General features: G+C 40.9%; 1 protein-coding gene across 2 annotated transcripts in view; it reads left to right on the top strand.

The window, feature by feature from the left end:
• The window catches only part of GFRA1 (GDNF family receptor alpha 1), a 130,774-nt gene that overhangs the window by 70,958 nt on the left and 41,127 nt on the right, over positions 1 to 18,689 (top strand). For both annotated transcript variants that reach the window (XM_021537273.4, XM_021537272.4), the window contains exon 4: positions 10,724 to 11,063. In XM_021537273.4, coding sequence (XP_021392948.2) covers positions 10,724 to 11,063 — 340 coding nt within the window. The remainder of the gene's footprint in view (positions 1 to 10,723; positions 11,064 to 18,689) is intronic.

The following is an 18,689-nucleotide window of genomic DNA, read 5'->3' as shown; positions in this document are numbered from 1 at the left end:
ACTTCTGTCGTGACCAGTGAGACATCTATGATTCTGCCATCTAGGAACGTGGTGCTTTCCTCTTGTTATTCTGGAGAGAGGATCTTGCCCTTTCTCTGCCTTTAACTGTTCCCTGAGTTATCCCATCAGCTGCTCTTGTCAGACTGGAGTCACAGTCACCTCTCCAGCCCACTTTCCTTTCTCGGTTTCCTTCTGGACGAGTAACGCTGCAGAACAAGCAGGATACTTCTTCTACTAAGCTTTTATATACTTTGACTTTTTCTTTTCAGGTTATAGCCATCAAGAGCAAGCTGCTGTCAAAGATAAGCTAATATATACTCCTGCAGCAGGCAGTCAATGCCTGTAAACCACCCCTACCTACACTGGTATTGCTTGAGGCTGGAGTAAGCTATGCTTCAGCAACTCTTGAATTAACAGGTTTTGTCTGTCTGTAGCAATCTCCTGAATACAACTTGTAGAGAAATTCTTGGTCAATGATTTTAGGGGGGTTTTTTTGTAACGTTTTGTTTTGTTTTGTTTTTTTCCCAAATCTGAGAATTAATAGTACATTACTCAAATAACAAGTTTGGATATCCAGAAAATGTATTTATGTTGTGAAGAAAGAATATGAGGGGGACTAACTTAAAAGACAAGTAATGGGAGAAGGAGAGTCTTCAAGAAATTAAAAAGTCATTGTTAAGAGGAAAGGAGTAAATGGAGGAAGAAAATGGGAATTATGTTGCAGAAAGTGCTAGATGACATACCATGAAAAAATTTTAATGGGATGCATTGGGAATACTGGATAGCTGTTCAGAGAGACTGTGGAGTTACTGAAAAATCTTGTGATTCTGATATCAGATATGAATACTTGCTTTAGACCTTGTCTATCTAGAATTTTCTTCCTGCACTGACAAGGTTTCCTGCCTTCTCATCTCCTTTCTCTGCTTCAGCCTAAGTGCTACAAAATTTGAGGGGCTTTAGGCCTACTTAGCTGAGAAACACAGGAAAATATACCTCTATTGACAAAGTAATTCTTGGCATGTAGTTGAAGCATTAAAATACATGTTGGAAATGAAAAAATGTTGACCCTCAAAACTGACACTGTCTTTACATTGGATAGCAAATATTATGGCTGAGACTGAACTAGGACAAGATACAGAAAACTAATAACAATTAGCTAAATATTTTGCATAATCAAAACCGTATAGTCAGTTTATTAAAAAGTTCTAAAAATCCTTGTTAATATTTCAAAATCCAGTTAAAGTTCTGAAGTTTTTCTGAAAAAGGTTTGGATGTTTTGCGTGAGTCTTCATGAAAGTTTGTTTCTTTTTAAGATTTTTTCCTCCTTCCATCAGACTGAGGGTTCATATCGCACTGAGCTTAAGTATCTTAGGAGCAGCCTTAAATTAGACACAAACATTTGGATTTTTTCCTCAAGCTCTTGTGAAATGACACATTAAGCCAAATAGTACTGAAACATTCTAGTACATACATCTGTATGTATGCATCCATGTGAGGAAGACCTAGGCCATTTTAAAATAAGAATATTTTGTACTGTCACTGTATGTAATTGCAGAGATCCTCTGATTGTGGTCCACCAAGAAAGCAAAATCTCCTGCTGAATTTAGTTTCACCAACTGTAAGTGTGGTTAGAAAAAGCCAAGCCGAAAACCAAGCCAGAAACCATTGCTTGTCTGAAATCTGTGGTTATTTCAGGTTTGGCTGTCATAGATAAGAGCATATCTGGTCCCTTCTTTTCTGTAGCTGGCCTGGCTTCAGGAGTAAAGCAGTTATGAGCAAGCAGAGAAGGGACTTTGGAATTTCCTGCATTCCTGCTGTGTAGATTCAAACTCTAAGTTTAAATAATGGATGAAGCTAAGATTATTGTAATTGATCATTGTATGATTTATATGGAGTAATTATAACTAGGTTGAGAAAGAATTTTCAAAAGCTAGTTTCCTGGTAGCCAGAGTCATTAAATAACAGTGTGCTGCCAAAACAAAAATTAGGTGGGAACGTAGCCACAGAGTTCAGAATGTCTGTCCTCCACCTGATTTATATCTGCTCTGATGATGACAGTAACAGTGGTATTTTCCTGTTAGAAACAGTAAGAGCTGTTTCAATTGTTCTTCTTATCTTTTTCACAGAGCTCCACATTGTTTTAAGTGTAGTCAAGCATAATAACTGGAAAACTGTAAAAATCTAATGCATAACAAAACGAAAGGGTGTAAGAGGTTGAAAAGGTTAATTAAAAGTGTAATGATCGCATTTACTGAGACAGTCCAATTAATCACTTTATTCCAGTGGTCATGTGATACAGAAACCATTGCTCCAGAAAACTGATTCCTAGAGCTGGGATACATGGTCCGTGTTCATTTAAATGTGTATTTTTTCTATAAGTGGAAATTTAACTTTTTATTTTAAGCTGTTTTTATTTATTTGAAATTATTTAAGTAGTAGCTTATGCTTAACCCTGTGTCCTCACATAATACACTCTCCCAGCTATGTTCCCTCTGAACAGGATGGGAGCATTGCCCCCTTGATACTTGCAGTCTTACAGCCCCACGGGAGGTTTGCTTACAGCTTAATGGGCTTGTAGGTATAGAAGAAATGAAGCACTAGAAACACATCATTATGTAATGTGATCTCTCTGAAACAGTGTATACAACCAACAAAGTGAATTCTCAAGTGTCAACAAGCACAGCTAAATGTGGATTTTACCATGTCAACTGGGAAAAAAAGGAAAAAAGAACCTTGAAGGATCAATTACAAGGGTCATAACCTTGTATTATCTGATTTGCTGTAATATTCACACAAGCTTTATTGGAATGGAACATAAATTTGAAAAATAGTGAGATTAGAAAGGACTGCAGTGCTGGAGCAAAGAGCTAGTAGCTTTCTCCTGGCTTATTTTGCTGGGGCAGCACTTTAGAGGGAGCCCATTATAAGCAGGAGAATAGTAGTTATGTTAACATGGTAATTAATCAAGTCTGAGGAAAAGAGGAAACAAGTTGTGAATTCAATTCTGTAGTAATAAAAAGAAATGCTGAAAGTTGCCCTGTAAATTGGCATGACTTTGGCAAAACAGTCCCTCACTGTGTCTTGAGAACTTGCGTGCAGTAAATCACTTCTCATGGCAACCGTGTAGGTTTGAATGTTTTCACAGGTTTATTCTCTATTTCCGTGTCTGCTGGCTCTTTCCTAATTCTGTTGATTTAGTATTTAGCTAATAATAAAATACTGAACTGTATAAGATGAGAGCATATGCAGTAACACGTTTGCACTCTATTTTTAAGGGGAAATGAATTAGAAGAACTCAGCTGAAACTGTGGTGATAGCCTTCCACATCCCAATCCCAGCCTCTCGCTCAGTACAGAGCATGAATTGTGTGTGGAATGACTGAATCCCTCACAGACAAAATTGTATGCTGTACATGGCCCCAGTCATACATAATCCATCCCTGCTGTTAGTGTAGTGTAGATAGATTAAAATTATCTTTACACCCTAAAACTCTTCAGGGTAGAACTGAAATCATTGGTGCGGTAATGTGAGAAACAGTGACTGGATCAGTTTGCAACAACTGTAGTTTCTTTGTTTAGCAACTCTCTGACTTTATTAATGTGTTTCTGCCTCCTAAGTGAGATGCTTTGGACAGAAGTAACAGTAGCTTTAAAGAGCCAAATTCATAACTTAAATTATTGAAAATTCAGAATAGCTACAATGAACAAAATAACTGTGCTGGCATAAATATAATGTAGAACTGCTGTCCTCAGTGCCATGTGGAAAATTAGGGATGCTGGTGTAACTTATCATTAGATTTATAACAGAAATGAAAGGTGATAGATCAAGATATTTGTGAGTAAAGATCAAATTTCAGCAGTGTATGCCCCAGTATTGTTAACACTGGGGAGCAGGGTTTCCTCTCCCTCTCTGTCCTTGTGGAAATAAAATTTAAACCAGATCACTGTAGATTTTTAAGAATTTCCTCTTACATAATCTGTAAATTGAGCAGATGTCCCTCAGCCAAACCATAGGACTCAGCCACCTTGGAGTTTTCTGCTCAGCTTTTCCCCATTCCTCCCCAGTAAAGAATTAAAATGTTAAAGGAAATAATAAGATATAATTTCCCCCTTTTTAATCAATACATATGCAGCTTAGGAGTTGCAATTTCACTGCAACCTTTATTTGCAGTGTCTATGCACCATATGAAATGCACCAGGTAATGGTTAACTAAAGCAGGATCTAAGTCTAAGTATAGACAAGAGCTCTGTCAAGTATTAGAGCCCAGATCCAGTGGTGAACTTGGGCAATAAAAAAATGCAGCATTTAGAGAATGTGGCCCCATTAATAGAGTTAAACTTCTAGGAGCAGACCAAGAGATAAATGTATCCACATGAAAGTCAGAACTCTCTGCTTTGAGGTGATACCTAAAATCCTTAGAAGATGCTTAGAATCATTATAAAGTATACAGAGAAAGCAGTTTTAGCAACAAGCAAACAAATAAAAAAAGAACAAGAAACTCTTTACTGGAACAGTTTGCAGATGGCCCATCCCTGGAAATATTCAAGGCCAGGTTGGATGATGTTCGAGCAACCTGGTCTAGTGAAAGGTGTCTGGAAATACAGAAACTGAGCTTTATTGGAAGGGTTTGCACCAGAGGAGCCAGACTCCAGCCTCAGGCAGGAGCACCTGCCCACGCAGCAGTCAGTGTGTGCTCCTGGGAGCAGAGAGCCAGAAATTTCATGGCACCCAGCACAAGGACTCATGATGTCTCAGCCACTAAGGCATTGATCAGAACAGTCCTTGAGGCACTGGGATGTCTTTGCTCTCTGCTCATCTCTGTGGGATTTCAGAAACCTGGGAGTGTACCCTGTGGGTTTGGCAGTATCTTGGTCTGGAAGGAAGGCAAGGAGAGGTGCTATAAAAAGGGTAAAATATTTTTTGAAGGGATTAGAAGTAGGGAGTACAAGTGGGATCATGCCTCTGCAGGTTTATAGAGTCTTCTTCAGGGAAGGTTTCCAGTCACTGCTCTCCTTCCTGGGTGCAGGCCAGCAGCCAGCAGCTCTCCCAGGGAGAGCTCTCATTCTTGGGCTGACGCATCTTGCTCCCTCTTTGTTTTGCACTATGCACCATTTCTTTGTTGAGAACACTCTGCAGTGAGATGGTTTGAGAGCCCTTCTGGGAAATGAGAGCAGGGTTGGTGAGTCTCTCAGTCACAGAAGGCATTGAACCAAAGTCTGCAAGATCCCAGCTGATGATTCACCAGAGGAGTCACACAAAAAAGGCCAGAGTGTGTTGGGAAAGGCTTCAGACACAGCAGCTCTGCATAACAGCAGCTGAACACTTCCAAACATAACATGGTAGATGAACCCTTCCAAATCATGCTTGTTGGTTCTCGCTAAGTAATGTGATTGTTCCCAGTCTCTAAATGGCTTGGACAGGAGACACTATTTACCTCCTCCAGTAAATTTATAGGGGTATTCAGGAAAGAATTCTAGGGACCTGGCAATTTGTGTGATCAAAGGCTTAATGACTAACCAAGAATGTTAAATGTTCCAGCTTTGGTTTTAGGAAGCTGAAGTCTCATTTTAGGCAGTTCTGTTTGTTTATATATTTTTGTTGCTGTAGCTTTTGTTTTATCTTTCACAGGCATCAGTCCCATCTTTTGCCATCAACTGTAATTTCAACATGCATCTTGCTGTATGTGGTAGTATTCTTAAAGTTCTGGTCATAGCTGATAATACATTAGCTTTAATTTAAAAATTAAGTCACCTGCTTATTAAGATTGTGGAAAAGGTTTGAGAAAGGCCAGTTTAGTTTAGTAAATGCTGAGCAGAAGAGAACTTCAGAATAACACTATCAGTTTCAGGATTTTTTTTGGGATGAATTTTTTTAATCTATCCAGGAAAATGGTAGTTTATTTTAATCCAGATTATAATATTTGCTATGCTTTAATTACTTTTTAATCTGCTCTTCTTACAAAGCAGAAGTACTTTGGTGAACCCCACAGCAGTACTTTGTTTAAGTGGGATCATGGCTCTCTTCTTAATTTTGGTCAGTTTTTGGTTTCTATGTGCCATATTCTGCACCTGTGTTGGAGTAGGCCCATACCCATGTGGTCACCTCTATCACTTTGTAATTTTACCTTCCATCACATTAACATTTATTGCTCTCTTTACAGCATTCCCTTCACTATATCCACTAGAAAACCTACTAATTCTAATTACTTGCAAATAGTAATGGTAATTTTAATGACAACCTCAGTAAATTGCTTTTTATATGCTGTAAGAAAATTGAAAACTAAATGTCCATTTTGCTGCTTAATAAGAATCTTATAGAACAACTAATATTACTGGTGCTCCTTCTGTGTAGTGGGAGCACAAATAAGAATCTCTCAGTACCCATTGAGAATCCTTTTTTGAATACCATGGCGTGGGTTAACAGAAGTTGAGGAGATAGAGTAGATAGAAATAGAAATGGAGGTGCAAGGAAAATGAAAGAGGAAGGTTGGAGAGACTGTGAAAGAGGGTGAAGCATGAGGAAGATCAAACAGGGTGGAGGCAGCCCTGTTAAGACTCTAGGGGCACCTCTGGATAAAAGACAGGGACTTTTGGCTCTCTTTTTCCTGTGGTCTTTGGGAGGTTGAGTGCAGGCCTGCTGCAGCTGTAGCAGTGTTGGGCCAGGGTGGAGGGATGCAGGAGGTAACAAACATCAACGTCGTTGCAAAAGCAGTACAAAGACTGCTTTTTCAGCAGTAGAATGGTCAGAAAACATGCCACATGTCTTACAGGTGCAGAAGAAGAGCTGGGGGTGCAGGTGAAGGCAAGTCAGTGCCAGTGCCCTCTGGTGCTGCCCAGGTTTGTGTGTGTGCTGTGCAGCTGCTGCCAGCTGGGATTGGGGCTTTGGGCATCCCAATGCTGCTGCTGTCCTGTGGGTCTCAGATTCAGTCAAAGAAAGAAACGGAGAGTTTCTAGCCAGGCAAAAGCCTGGGAAAGAGCTAGAGAAGAATGTAAATAATTCTTTATCTCTCTTGTTTTTCACATTGTTTATAGTTAAGTTCCGTCACTGTGCGTCAAGCACTCTGCACCAATGCGTGGGTTGTTTTCACTTCAGAACCAATGGAGTTAGTCCTCACAAAGCTCTGTATAAAAGAGCAGTGTATTTTGAATAAATAGGAGTTTTACTCTCACAGCCTTCTGATCAGAGTCTTCTCATTCCCGTCCTGCCTCAACAATGACGCTGTCCCACCAGGGCACAGTCCTGGCTCTGCCTGGGCTCTGCCATCCCTCTGCCTGCCCCCCAGCAGGGCAGCATCCCCAGCATCCCCAGCATCCCCAGCTGCTGGGAGGCAGCAGGGCAGCATCCCCAGCATCCCCAGCATCCCCAGCTGCTGGGAGGCAGCAGGGCAGCATCCCCAGCATCCCCAGCATCCCAGCTGCTGGGAGGCAGCATCCCCAGCATCCCCAGCATCCCCAGCATCCCCAGCATCCCCAGCTGCTGGGAGGCAGCAGGGCAGCATCCCCAGCATCCCCAGCATCCCCAGCATCCCCAGCATCCCCAGCATCCCCAGCATCCTCAGCATCCCCAGCTGCTGGGAGGCAGCAGGGCAGCATCCCCAGCATCCCCAGCATCCCCAGCATCCCAGCTGCTGGGCGGCAGCAGCATCGCGGTGCTGCAGACGGGGCCAGCGCCTCGCTCGCACCACGGGCACCGCCTGTGTCACCCACGGCTGCTGCGGGGATTTGGCTGGAGTGGAGGGCTGGGTGGTTTGGCAGAGATTTCCACTATGGGCCCAGGCAAAGATCTGGGAGAGAGGGAGCTCTGGGTTGGGAAACGGTGGTGCAAAGAAATCTTTACTTGTCCCAGGCTCCTGCCCTGACTGCCCCCAATCCATAGCCTGATGTCCCAAGAGAGGGGAGAACTGAAAAGGGATCTCCTTACACAAACCTTTCCCAGAGGATTCTGGCATGAAAAGTAGCTCTGGATAAGATCCATTTGCTTTTAAAGTAGTCAGTACCTGGTTAGAGCCAAACTCCTGCCTGTCTTAATAATTTAAACTTTGCAGAACAGAAGCTGGGTGAAATTTTGACCTTATAAATTACTGCTGCATAAGTAATCCTCAGGAACACTTGTTAACTGTTTGTAGTTACTCTAGGACTTGGGAATAATTCTACACTTTTGTAATAGAAATAAAACATTAAATGTGTTGCAGATTGTAAATTTTGCATTCAAATATCATTTAAAAGCTTAAGAGGAAGTTGGTATTAATGAGAAGAGTTGGCTTAGACATCCTGGTTTAATTCAGATGCAGTTGATGCCCCTCTTCTACATTTAGTCTTGGTTTTAAAAGATAAAAATAATTTGTATAATGTTACAAGTATGCCAGAAACAATAGTTAGAGACATATGTATCAAAAGAGAAAAGGCAAGGGGCACATTATAGCCAGGACTCGTTTAAAATACAAACCCCCCCAAACCAGTCTGTATTCAGATTGATATGTAGAGGAATGTGAGGTTTGGGCAGATATAAATTGAATGACAGGTATGACTATGCATAACTATGGTTTGTAAAGACTTTGCACCTAATTCAGCTTTCACCCAAGATATTTCTCACTGCTGTTTGCACTGTCAATGACTTGGCTTGTGTTCTGCCTTTTAAAAAGATTGATTAACCTGTCCCCTCTGATTTTTGAGATGCTTGAATTCACAGTGCTTTTTAATTCTGTAGCAGCATATATGAATACTGTAAGCTGAAGTCTGTTCATGTTGCAATACCCCATTCAGAGCTGTTCCGCAGAATTTTGTTTTAAATAGTGGAATTCAGCAGTTGACTCCCAGGCACAAATAACCATGTAATTACTCTGCAATCACATAGTAATTAGCATATACTATTCATATATTGCATAATTATATGCCCTGCAGATTACATAGTAATTATATTTGTACTAAACATATAATTCTATATACAGTAAAAAAAACTTTGAGAGTTCATAGTTAATATTATAGTTATATGCTAATGTAGTACAACATTTTATATACAAATGTTATGATTTATGAGAGGGTTGCATCTGGTGTTGCATAATCTGTTGTAGGCTGCTGTTAAAAGAAATGCTGGGCTCTTAATTTATAGTCAAATGTTGCATATTTACAGTTTTGTAATTTATGAAGATAAGATGCAGAAGTTGCCATTTTGTTGTGCAAGTAGCTGAGATTGGGAAGGACTTGGGGTGTGATTGTTGAATTACAAAGATTAAATGTACAATCAGACTGAACACAGTTCCAGCACGCTGCTAGAGTGAAACACAAATCTAATGCTCTTTAGCTTTGTGTTGTTTTTGGGTAGGTAAGATGCATGGGACAGTTGCAGGTGATCTATTTGAATAATGGGAAGTGTGTGCAAGTAGCCAAGGCCCATCTTGGGCACAGTGTGTTCCAATAAATGCTCAGTGCAGCATCTCAGCCAAGCTGGTCCATGTTTTCCTGCAGTGGAAAAAGAGAAAAGGTTGATGTCCTGATCTGGGAATGGCAGGCAGTGTGGTAGGAGAATGGAGATGAGTGGCAGTGAGTTGTAGAAAGACCTTGGACTGAGTTTCTGGGTAAAGGTGAACAATCTAGGAAAAAAAGGCTTTTTGTGAGTGTAATTTAGAGCTTTGGATCATTTAAAATGTTTCATCTTCAGCCAGCCCCCCCCAAGAGGTTGCAGCAGATTTTAGATATTTGCAAAATGTTTTGTTCAGCTTGCAAATTCTGTAGCTGTGGGAAATTAATGTATTTTCTTGGATCTCTGATGTTGGCATTCCTAACGTTCAAAGCAGCATTACAATTATTCTTAATTGAATTTTGCAATCTGATGCCAGTTGCCTTAGTTTTCAAGCAAAGCATCTATTGGGTTTTAATATCTGAGTAATGTATTGAGAAATTAAATATGTAATTATAACTTAACTTACATCTGAGTTTAATTTTTACTATAATTTCTTGTAGTGTGTGTGTGTGTGTGTGTGAGAAGGGGATATCCCTGTTTTCAAATGTTTCTTTTACAGTCACTTTTTAATTTTAAGTCAGCTTCTTCAAAGTTTGTAAAGTTCCTAAATTTTCCAGGGTTCAGGTGTCATCTGTAGATCTTATAACAGTGTTTTACCTAAGCATGGTCTTGTGGGTGGCCTTAGAGAGCTGCCAGACATGAGGCTGCACCTGATTTCCTTCCTATCTGGGTGGGCTGTCCTCAGACCTCAAAAAATGTAGTAATGGGCATGTCTACTTTACTTTCTGCACAGTACACAGATTACTTTTAAATGTCACCTGGGGTAGGCACGGCATGTCATTTGACTTGTTCAAGGGAAGTAACTGGGAAATGTCAGTTTTACAAAACTTGAGTTAGAAGCCCATGTTCTCACTGTGTTCTTATGCCAGATGTGTGCTTTCCAATTTACCAGGGATTTTAAGAGCTATTTAGTGAGACCAAGTCTTACCCAATACTCACCCTGCATGTCTGCTATGAAGATGATGTGCAGCCTGCCCACAGTGTCATTTATTCACCAGCATTCTGCCCTCACGGCATGCCCATGTTCTTGTTCACTTGCTCAACCATTACCCCAGAAAGAGAAATACTGGTCCCAGTTTCTGGCACTGAAAGCTCTGTATGTAACAAATATATGTATTCAGGATCTCGTTAACAGTGAAATAACCACAAAGCACAAAGTGTAAATGTGACGCCTTTCTCACTGCTGTTGTGTTGTTTTTTCTAGTGGAGCCAGTACTTTCAAAGGGGAACAATTGCTTGGATGCAGCCAAAGCTTGTAACCTAAATGATACCTGCAAGAGGTTCAGATCTGCTTACATAACCCCCTGCACCAGCAGCACGTCCAATGAGATCTGTAACAAGAGGAAGTGTCATAAGGCCCTGCGGCTCTTTTTTGACAAGGTCCCCCCAAAGCACAGCTACGGGATGCTCTTCTGCTCCTGTCGAGACGTAGCCTGTACAGAGAGGAGGCGGCAGACTATTGTTCCTGTGTGCTCATATGAGGACAGGGAGAAACCAAACTGCCTGAATTTACAAGAGTCCTGCAAGAAGAATTACATCTGCAGGTAAGATAGCACACGGCAGGGGAGTGATTAATGAGGTACCGGAGAGAACTTTTTGGTGCTGATGGATTTGCCAGGACTAAGGGTCAGAGTACCCACTAAGGAAAAGGATGAGTCAGGGAAAAAAAGCAAATGCCTCTGACATCCTTACCAGGGTAACAAAAGCCCTCATTTGCTTACAATGTGTGCATTCTCCAAAACTATCCCCCTCGCATTATGAACGAGTCTTTAAACCCCCAGTTTAATTTTTATACATTTTTGTTGGAAACATTGTGTGTCTTTATGAAATAGTGTCTCAGTCTGATTTTTATGTCCCATTAGTGACCAGGTAAAAATAGAATTTTTCATTATAATGGGATTTATTTTCATTTTACATGTGAGTGCTGATAACTGGGAATACAAGCTTCATGTTGGACTTTATAAATAGTCACAATGCACAGATTACTCGTGTGTTTTTAATTCATTGGGAAAAAAACGTCCACATGGTAGACAGGATCCCACTATCTTCATAGAAATGGTGTAGCCTTGAAATGGTTTCATCTCCCATCCCTGAGCAGAGTGCTGGGCTGATGCGACTGGGGGTTCATGGATTCACTGACCTAATTCCCAGCCTCTTTCCCTGATGCTCCACGGGACAGGCTGGGTCCCTTCCCCTCCTGGGGTCCCTGCAGGTTCTCACACGGAGTTTATTCAGTGGCAAGCAGGGCCTCCTCTGCCCCAGGAAATGCTTTGCTTCTACTTAGCATTGGGTATGTTTATATTAGAGCATTGTTGTGCTAATGTCATATTTATGAAGTCCTGCCGGAGAACCCTGCTTATTTCTAATGTGTAAATTTCTTGTAGATTATCCAATTCTGTGAATTAGCAAACAAGGGAGATAAACACTATTGTAAAATGTCAAGGACACTGAAGATCCGATCTAAATCTTAATAAGTACTTACTTACGCCTGGTAAAATATTTACTTTGAAGGTTGTTTATGAGATTTCCACTGCTGGTTTTAGGCTTTTTTTTAGCACTTCAGTTGTGCCTGAGTGCTGTTGAGGGGTGAGGAATGAGCAGTGCCCTGTCCTCCATGGCTTTGGGGGAATCTGGAGACACATTTCCTGCTGGCCACCACAGGAGCAGATTGAAGTCAGAGCAGTCTGATTTGCATCCAGCACCTCGATTGCTGATGCTGGTGGAGTTTATCAAAGTTGGGGACATGTCGCCTTGGAACAATCCATTTTCTATTTCCATGTTGCTCCATTAGTATTTTTGCTTCTATGTACCGCCTTCCCTATACACTGTTCATTAGGTCCTGTTAATTAGTAGAGTTTACAGTAGTTTTACTGTGTTTTCTGCCACACTATAAGTGTGTTACAGTGCCAGTGAAATTGGAGAGAGGATTTTATAGAGAGACTTCTCCCTATTATTTGGGTTGTATTATTCTGAAACTAACTTGTTAAATTAATACCATTACTTCTCTCATGACTTGTGTTTTTCTTTGGTCAGCTTTGATCTAATGTTGTCTCAGCAGTTAAGTTTTTAATGGCATTTTGTTTCATTTAACTTCATGAGTCTGGTGTTGCTCTTTCTCCATTGCAGTATTGCAGGGGCAAGCTTGGTAAAATCCCTGCCTGAAGTTGCAGCCAGCACTGATATGAAAATGGATTTATTTGTAAATGAGCAGTGGCTTCTTTTGCTTTAGAATATCAAAATTAAAAAGTTTTGGCTCTTCCAAGGCTCAGTGGGACCTGTCTATGAGGGTGAGTGGCACAGTGGTACAAGGGAATGGGTGGGCAAATGCCTGCAGGGCCTGGGGCAGACTCAGTGTGGGCAGCCCTTAGGTCCTGTGGAGGTAAAGCAAGCTTGGTGTGTTGCTGAGAGTCACCTCACGTTGGTCTTACAACCTCCTGGGCTCTCCAAACTGCTGGTGGTTTAATACCTTCCCTCCCTGCTGTCATGGAGAGGAGGAATTGGCACCAAAACTATCCCAGCCTATCAGGCAGTGAAAGACATTTTGTCTCTGTGACTTGTGCACTTAAAGGAAATTGGTGAGATTTGTTCCTCTAGTCCTGCAGGAAAACAGGGGCTTGGGCAGGGCGAGAAAGAAATGGGAGATCTCCTTGCTGTTGGAACTACTGTCATTGATAAATATCAGTCCTTACTGTCCTTATAGTAACTCCAGATATGTTTGGAATAACTAAAAGTAGTAGTCAGTGTAATTCTAACTCTGATAACTTCTATTTCATTTTGAAATCAGAGAGAGTATCTAAATGGCAGAGTATCTAAATGGCAGAATAATTTGAAAATATGGTGAAACCAGGTAATTTAGAAACTTATTTAAATGCCTATTACACCTATTAAAGCCTTTTCATAATGCTAGTTTGGACAAGGGGTACAGGTTCTAAAAGTTTTCTGAAAATATGTTCATAAAGTGGTTTAAGAATGCTGCTTACTCAGAAATGCAAGATTTGAATCTCCCTGTACTGCATATAAAATTTCAGCTGGGCCTGTGTTAAGTATTTAAACATTCAGTTTTGAACACTCTTCAAAAGCTTTATCCCAATGTATATATCACCAAATCTGTTCTTGAAGCACAGTTAAGAGTAGGGAGGCAATCTGGCCAAACTACAGGGACCACTAACATGGCAGGATGCTTGCTTTTTTATTATCTTTTTATTTAATACATTAATCTGTTATATAAGAAATGCTCAATCGAGGGATAAAGAGACCTGAAATGTCAGGAAATGCAAATAAGTTCTGACTTATGTAAACAGTCCTAATTCAACTTCATCAGGATGCTGAATGGTTCACTTTGATTATCATTTGTCTGCTGCCTCTGCTTGTATCCCAGTCCTTATCCAGCTTTGAAACAATTGTAGTCTCTCAGGCATGTCTGTCAATGCTCAGTGAAAAGAAAAGAAAAAAAACCAAAAAAACCCAAGAAGAAGCCATTAGGGTTATTTTCTATTGTAAGCATAAACAAATCTTCTAAGAAAAGTCAGTGTACCATCAAAAACTTTCACCAGTGATATCCTGGAATAGCACAAACCTCTAAAGAAGTTTGTGATCTGATCACTTCACCTAACAATTAGTCTTCAGAAAGTTGACTGGCATGTTTTAAGAATATCATCCTGCTGTAAATGCAGGGCAGGGTACTTCATATATGCCACTATCACATTTGGCAATACTGCAAATACTATTTTGCTTGAGTAATGAAAATGTGAGTCATTAGTTTAGTCTTTTTAATAATCTGTGTCTTGAATTTGCATACGTGGGTTTTTTTCCTGGATATACTCAGAAGACACTGACCAGAATGATAATGATACAGACACATTATTGAAATAATGCTATCAATCCATTCATGTGCTGCAAAGATCAGAAAAGAAGGGCAGCATTTTTTTGTTAATAAAAGAAACTGGTAGGACCGTGTTTCTTGTCCTTCACAATAATTATACTCCAAATGACTGGTCAGACCATTGAGGTTCATTTTTGAAGCTCAAATAGCCATAAATTAGTTCTTAACTAATTTCAGAAGACAGTTGTCTTCTTAATTTTTTGCCTTAATTCTGCAAAAGATACATACTACTGTCTGCAGCTGTTGGACACTGAAAAATTTTACAAAAATATGCTTAACATACTTAAATAACTTCTACATGTGGGATAGGGGAAGGATAATAATGAAATATCCAATTTACATGGGTCATCTCCTTGAAAATACAGTGAAAAATGTTTTCAGCACTGTGTGTTCAGAGAGTAATATCTTTATAAATATGCTTTCACTGATGTGTTCTTACCTCTTGACCAGTTTTTGGTCACCTGTCCTATCCAATCTTAATTTTGTTGCACCCATTCAGCTGTGCATGAAGGATGTCTGCCTGTGCAGGTATCAGAGCTCTCTGTGAGGATATGCAAACATTGTTGTCAGTGCAGAGAAGAATTCATCCACTGAAAATGTTAGAACAGAAGCTCAGCTGCTTGCTGCATTTCCTGAAAACATCAGAAACTTGCCAAGGAAATAATTTTTGTGATATTCTAATGATAATTTACCTTGGGAAGGGAGGCACTGTGTCTGTGCTCCTTTGCTGTGAGGCAGGTGAAAATCTGCAGGTGCTTTGCATCCAGAACCTGTTGGTAAAAGTTTGGCTTCTCTGTGTGAGTCCTGTGCACTGCCCCTGCAGCAAAAGCCACTGCTGGCTGCAAACCCTGCACCCTCGTGCTTCAGCACTAGAGACAGGTCTGTGGTGAGATGTCACAAAAGTGCAGACACCGTGTCACTGTCGAGGCAGGACAGGAATGAGAAGCCTCTGACCAGAAGGTTGCTGAGAGTAAAACTCCAATTTATTCAAAATACACTGCTCTTTTATACAGAGCTTCGTGAGGACCAACTCCATTGGTCCTGAAGTGAAAACAACCCACAGCATTGGTGCAGAGTGCTTGACGCACAGTGATGGAACTTAACTATAAACAATGTGAAAAACAAGAGAGATAAAGAATTATTTACATTCTTCTCCAGCTCTTTCCCAGGCTTCTGCCTGGCTAGAAACTCTCCGTTTCTCTTTTTGACTGAATCTGAGACCCACACAGCCTTTTTTGTCCTGCTTCAGAATGGGGGAACCCACTGTCTTCTTCTAGGAGGGAGCAATCCCCAGTTCCAGAATTAACAGGGAGCTGGAGGGATGTGCGGGAGGAGATGGAAGAGAGGAAAAAGAAATTTCCCCTTTTCTTCGCATTTTCTATTCCTTCTTCTTAATTTTTCTCACTTTTTTCCATTGCTTTTTTTCCCCCCTCCTACCTTTCCCCCTTGCTTAGTCTCCTTTCATCTCCTCTTCCCAGATCTTCCTGCAATTATCTGACTTTCACCGCCTCTCTGACAGGTTTGAATTCCATTACAGCCACTTATGGTGCCTCCTCACCTACTTCTCTGCGTGTTGTGCTTTTCCTCCCTCAATATCCTGCCACGGTCCAGTGATCATCTGTAATTCAGCAAATGAGAGGGAAAACAAGAGGTGCTGCCTCCCTTTCTGAGCCTTGTAGCTGATATTGGTGACAATTCAGTTGGTCACATAAAAGCCTGAGCGCTCCCTCTCAGCCTGACTCTAGTTTTGCATTTTAAAAGGGCACTTGGTGGGTGTTTTTATGAAGGACACGGTAGCATTACACAGTTTGGGATAACAGAGCTGGGTTTGGATCCCTCTGGGGCAATTTGGCACTTGGAGCACTGGAGCAGCTCCTTGAGATGATCACTTTGCTGTGGTTATGCAAAACCAGGACACCAGTGCAGTTTCTGCAATGCTATTAAGGACATTAAGAAAAGGACACTCCTGATTTCTAGAGAAGTGCAGGGTGTGCCTGCATTGAGGGTCTTGAGACTGAGTCAGGGAGTGGGTGCAAAACCTCTCGTGCCTGACTCACCCTGCAGTAGGTGTAGATGCTTGCAGTGTAGTAGAGTAAACCTGAGCACTCTGCACCTGCACTCAGTAGTGTCCCTGTGTCTCTAGAATACCAAGTGGGGCAGAAAAATTGTAAATCTGCCTTTTGGCCCATGCCCACAAGCTCGCCTCACATAGCCTGAATTTGAAGAGTGATTTTTATACATATATGTATATACAAGCATGTAAATGTATGCATATATGTCTATATTGCTAGAGGTTTATTTATTTAAGTGGAATAAAAAACACAAAACAGGTGTTCATTCATTTTAATGAACTAATAGTGAGGCATTGTGACAGTTCAGAAAATTCAAAAAATGGGGTCTGAGGGGAGGTGGGAAAGAAACTGGTGTATTCTGCAGGGGAAACTTGATGGTGTAGTGGAATATGTATGTGTGGAACTGCTAGCCTGGAAAAAATATTAATGGCAGTCTCTGCAAAATAAGCAAAAAACTTTCAAGAAAGGCACAGTAAAGATAGAAAATACTGCAATATTGTATTATTTTCTTCCCTTTCAGTACTTTATATGATGCATTACTTTGATGTCTTCTGTTAGCAGAGCAAATAGACATAATATTTATTGCTCTCCCCTCCCCCTTAGAAACAAAGGTAACCTTAAATTTCTTCCATCTGAATAAAACTCAAAACGAATCAAGCAGTTCCTCCTTATAAGGTATCCATAAATCCCTTTGGAATCAGAAAAATACAAATATCCTGCAAAACAAGACTGCTTTGTCCCTTTTGAAGTGTGCATGGATCTCATTCTGCAGTGTCCAGATCTGCTTGGCTGGCCCTCATTTATACTCTCTGGTCAGTTTAGGAGGGGCTTGCAGATTAAAAGCTTGCAGGGTGATTGACATTTCTCCAAAAGCTTCTCTCAAAAGCAGGAGACACACAAGGATACAGTAATTAGAAAAATGGCTCAGCTTTAGTAGTGCACCCAACTTTCCCTTGGCTTTGTGCTGTACCAGTGAAGAGAGCCATGCTCCAAGGAGCAGTAACTAGACAGTATTTCACGCTGAGGTCCCTTGTCAGGCAAGCTCAAGCTCTCCTGACAGCATCCCTGCAGTCAGGTAGATCCTCTGCTGATCAGGTTAAAAATAACCTGTGGCGCTGAATATTCCGTGTTACCTGTCTGCAGGGCTGAAGAATTGGAAGTGGGAATAAACAGGACGTCTGAGCATACAGCAGTCACAAAATAAACTTGGATGCCAGTGATTCAGGTGTTATTGGCTGTATTTAGATACCCTGCTTCCATGTCAGTCTCTTTCTAGGAAAATGACTCGGTGAGCTGAGTGAGGTACTTGTGACCATTTCAGCTCCAAAAACTTGGGGCACTTGTATCTACATGTGATCCTTCAGGGCGTTGTTTAGGTTGGAGAAAACCATTGAGAACATCACATCCAGCCATAAATTCAACACTGCCAAGCCCACCACTAAACCATGTCCCCAGGTGCCACATCTACAGGTCTGTTAACTACTTCCAGGGGTGGTGATTCCGCCACTTCCCTGAGCAGCTGTTCCAATGCTTGGAAACTCATTCCATTAAGAAAATTTTCCTGATACCCAGTCTAAACCTTCTCTGGCACAACTTTAGGCCATTCTTACCCTGTTGCTTTTTACTTGCAAGAAGACCTTGCTACAGCCTCCTCAAGTAGTTGTAGAGAGCAATAAGGAACACTCCACTGAGTGTTCAATTTGTCAAAAAAACATTATTTTGTTAATTTGGAAATGGAAAATAAAAGCTGCTTGTATAACTTAAGAAATAAGAAGACTACAAATTAGGAACATGAGCCAGGATGGGGGTTATAGCAGGGCTAACGTGACCCATTTTTTTAGTTGATTTATTGGGGCAGGGGGGAGAGACTAAACTACATATTCTAATTAAGTAGTTTCACACATGTTTAGTCAAAAATACTGAGATGCAGGACAGTTACATTTGGCATTAAACTTTAATAGAGATCAAAATTTGAAGTTACTCATGTCCTTACAGTTATGCAAGCACTTAATTGCTTTGCTGGATGGGGTTCCATTAGGAGTACTGCTACTGCTGATTTTTTTGATTGTTAGTTGAGAAATTGCTGTAGAAAGGAGTTTAGCATCCACTGGTTTGATGAGTACTTTCCACCCCATATCTATTAGATGGAGTGTAGAGAAGATCTGTCATGTACACCCAGTCACATTTGGCTAACTTGCTATTTCTGGGGCAAAGAA

The sequence above is a fragment of the Lonchura striata genome, chromosome 6 (genome assembly GCF_050655825.1).
Source record: "Lonchura striata isolate lonStrDom1 chromosome 6, ASM5065582v1, whole genome shotgun sequence".
In the NCBI taxonomy this organism is placed as follows: Eukaryota; Metazoa; Chordata; class Aves; order Passeriformes; family Estrildidae; genus Lonchura; species Lonchura striata.
Note: the sequence above shows the minus strand (reverse complement) of the source record. Positions and strands in the feature narration are given on the sequence as shown.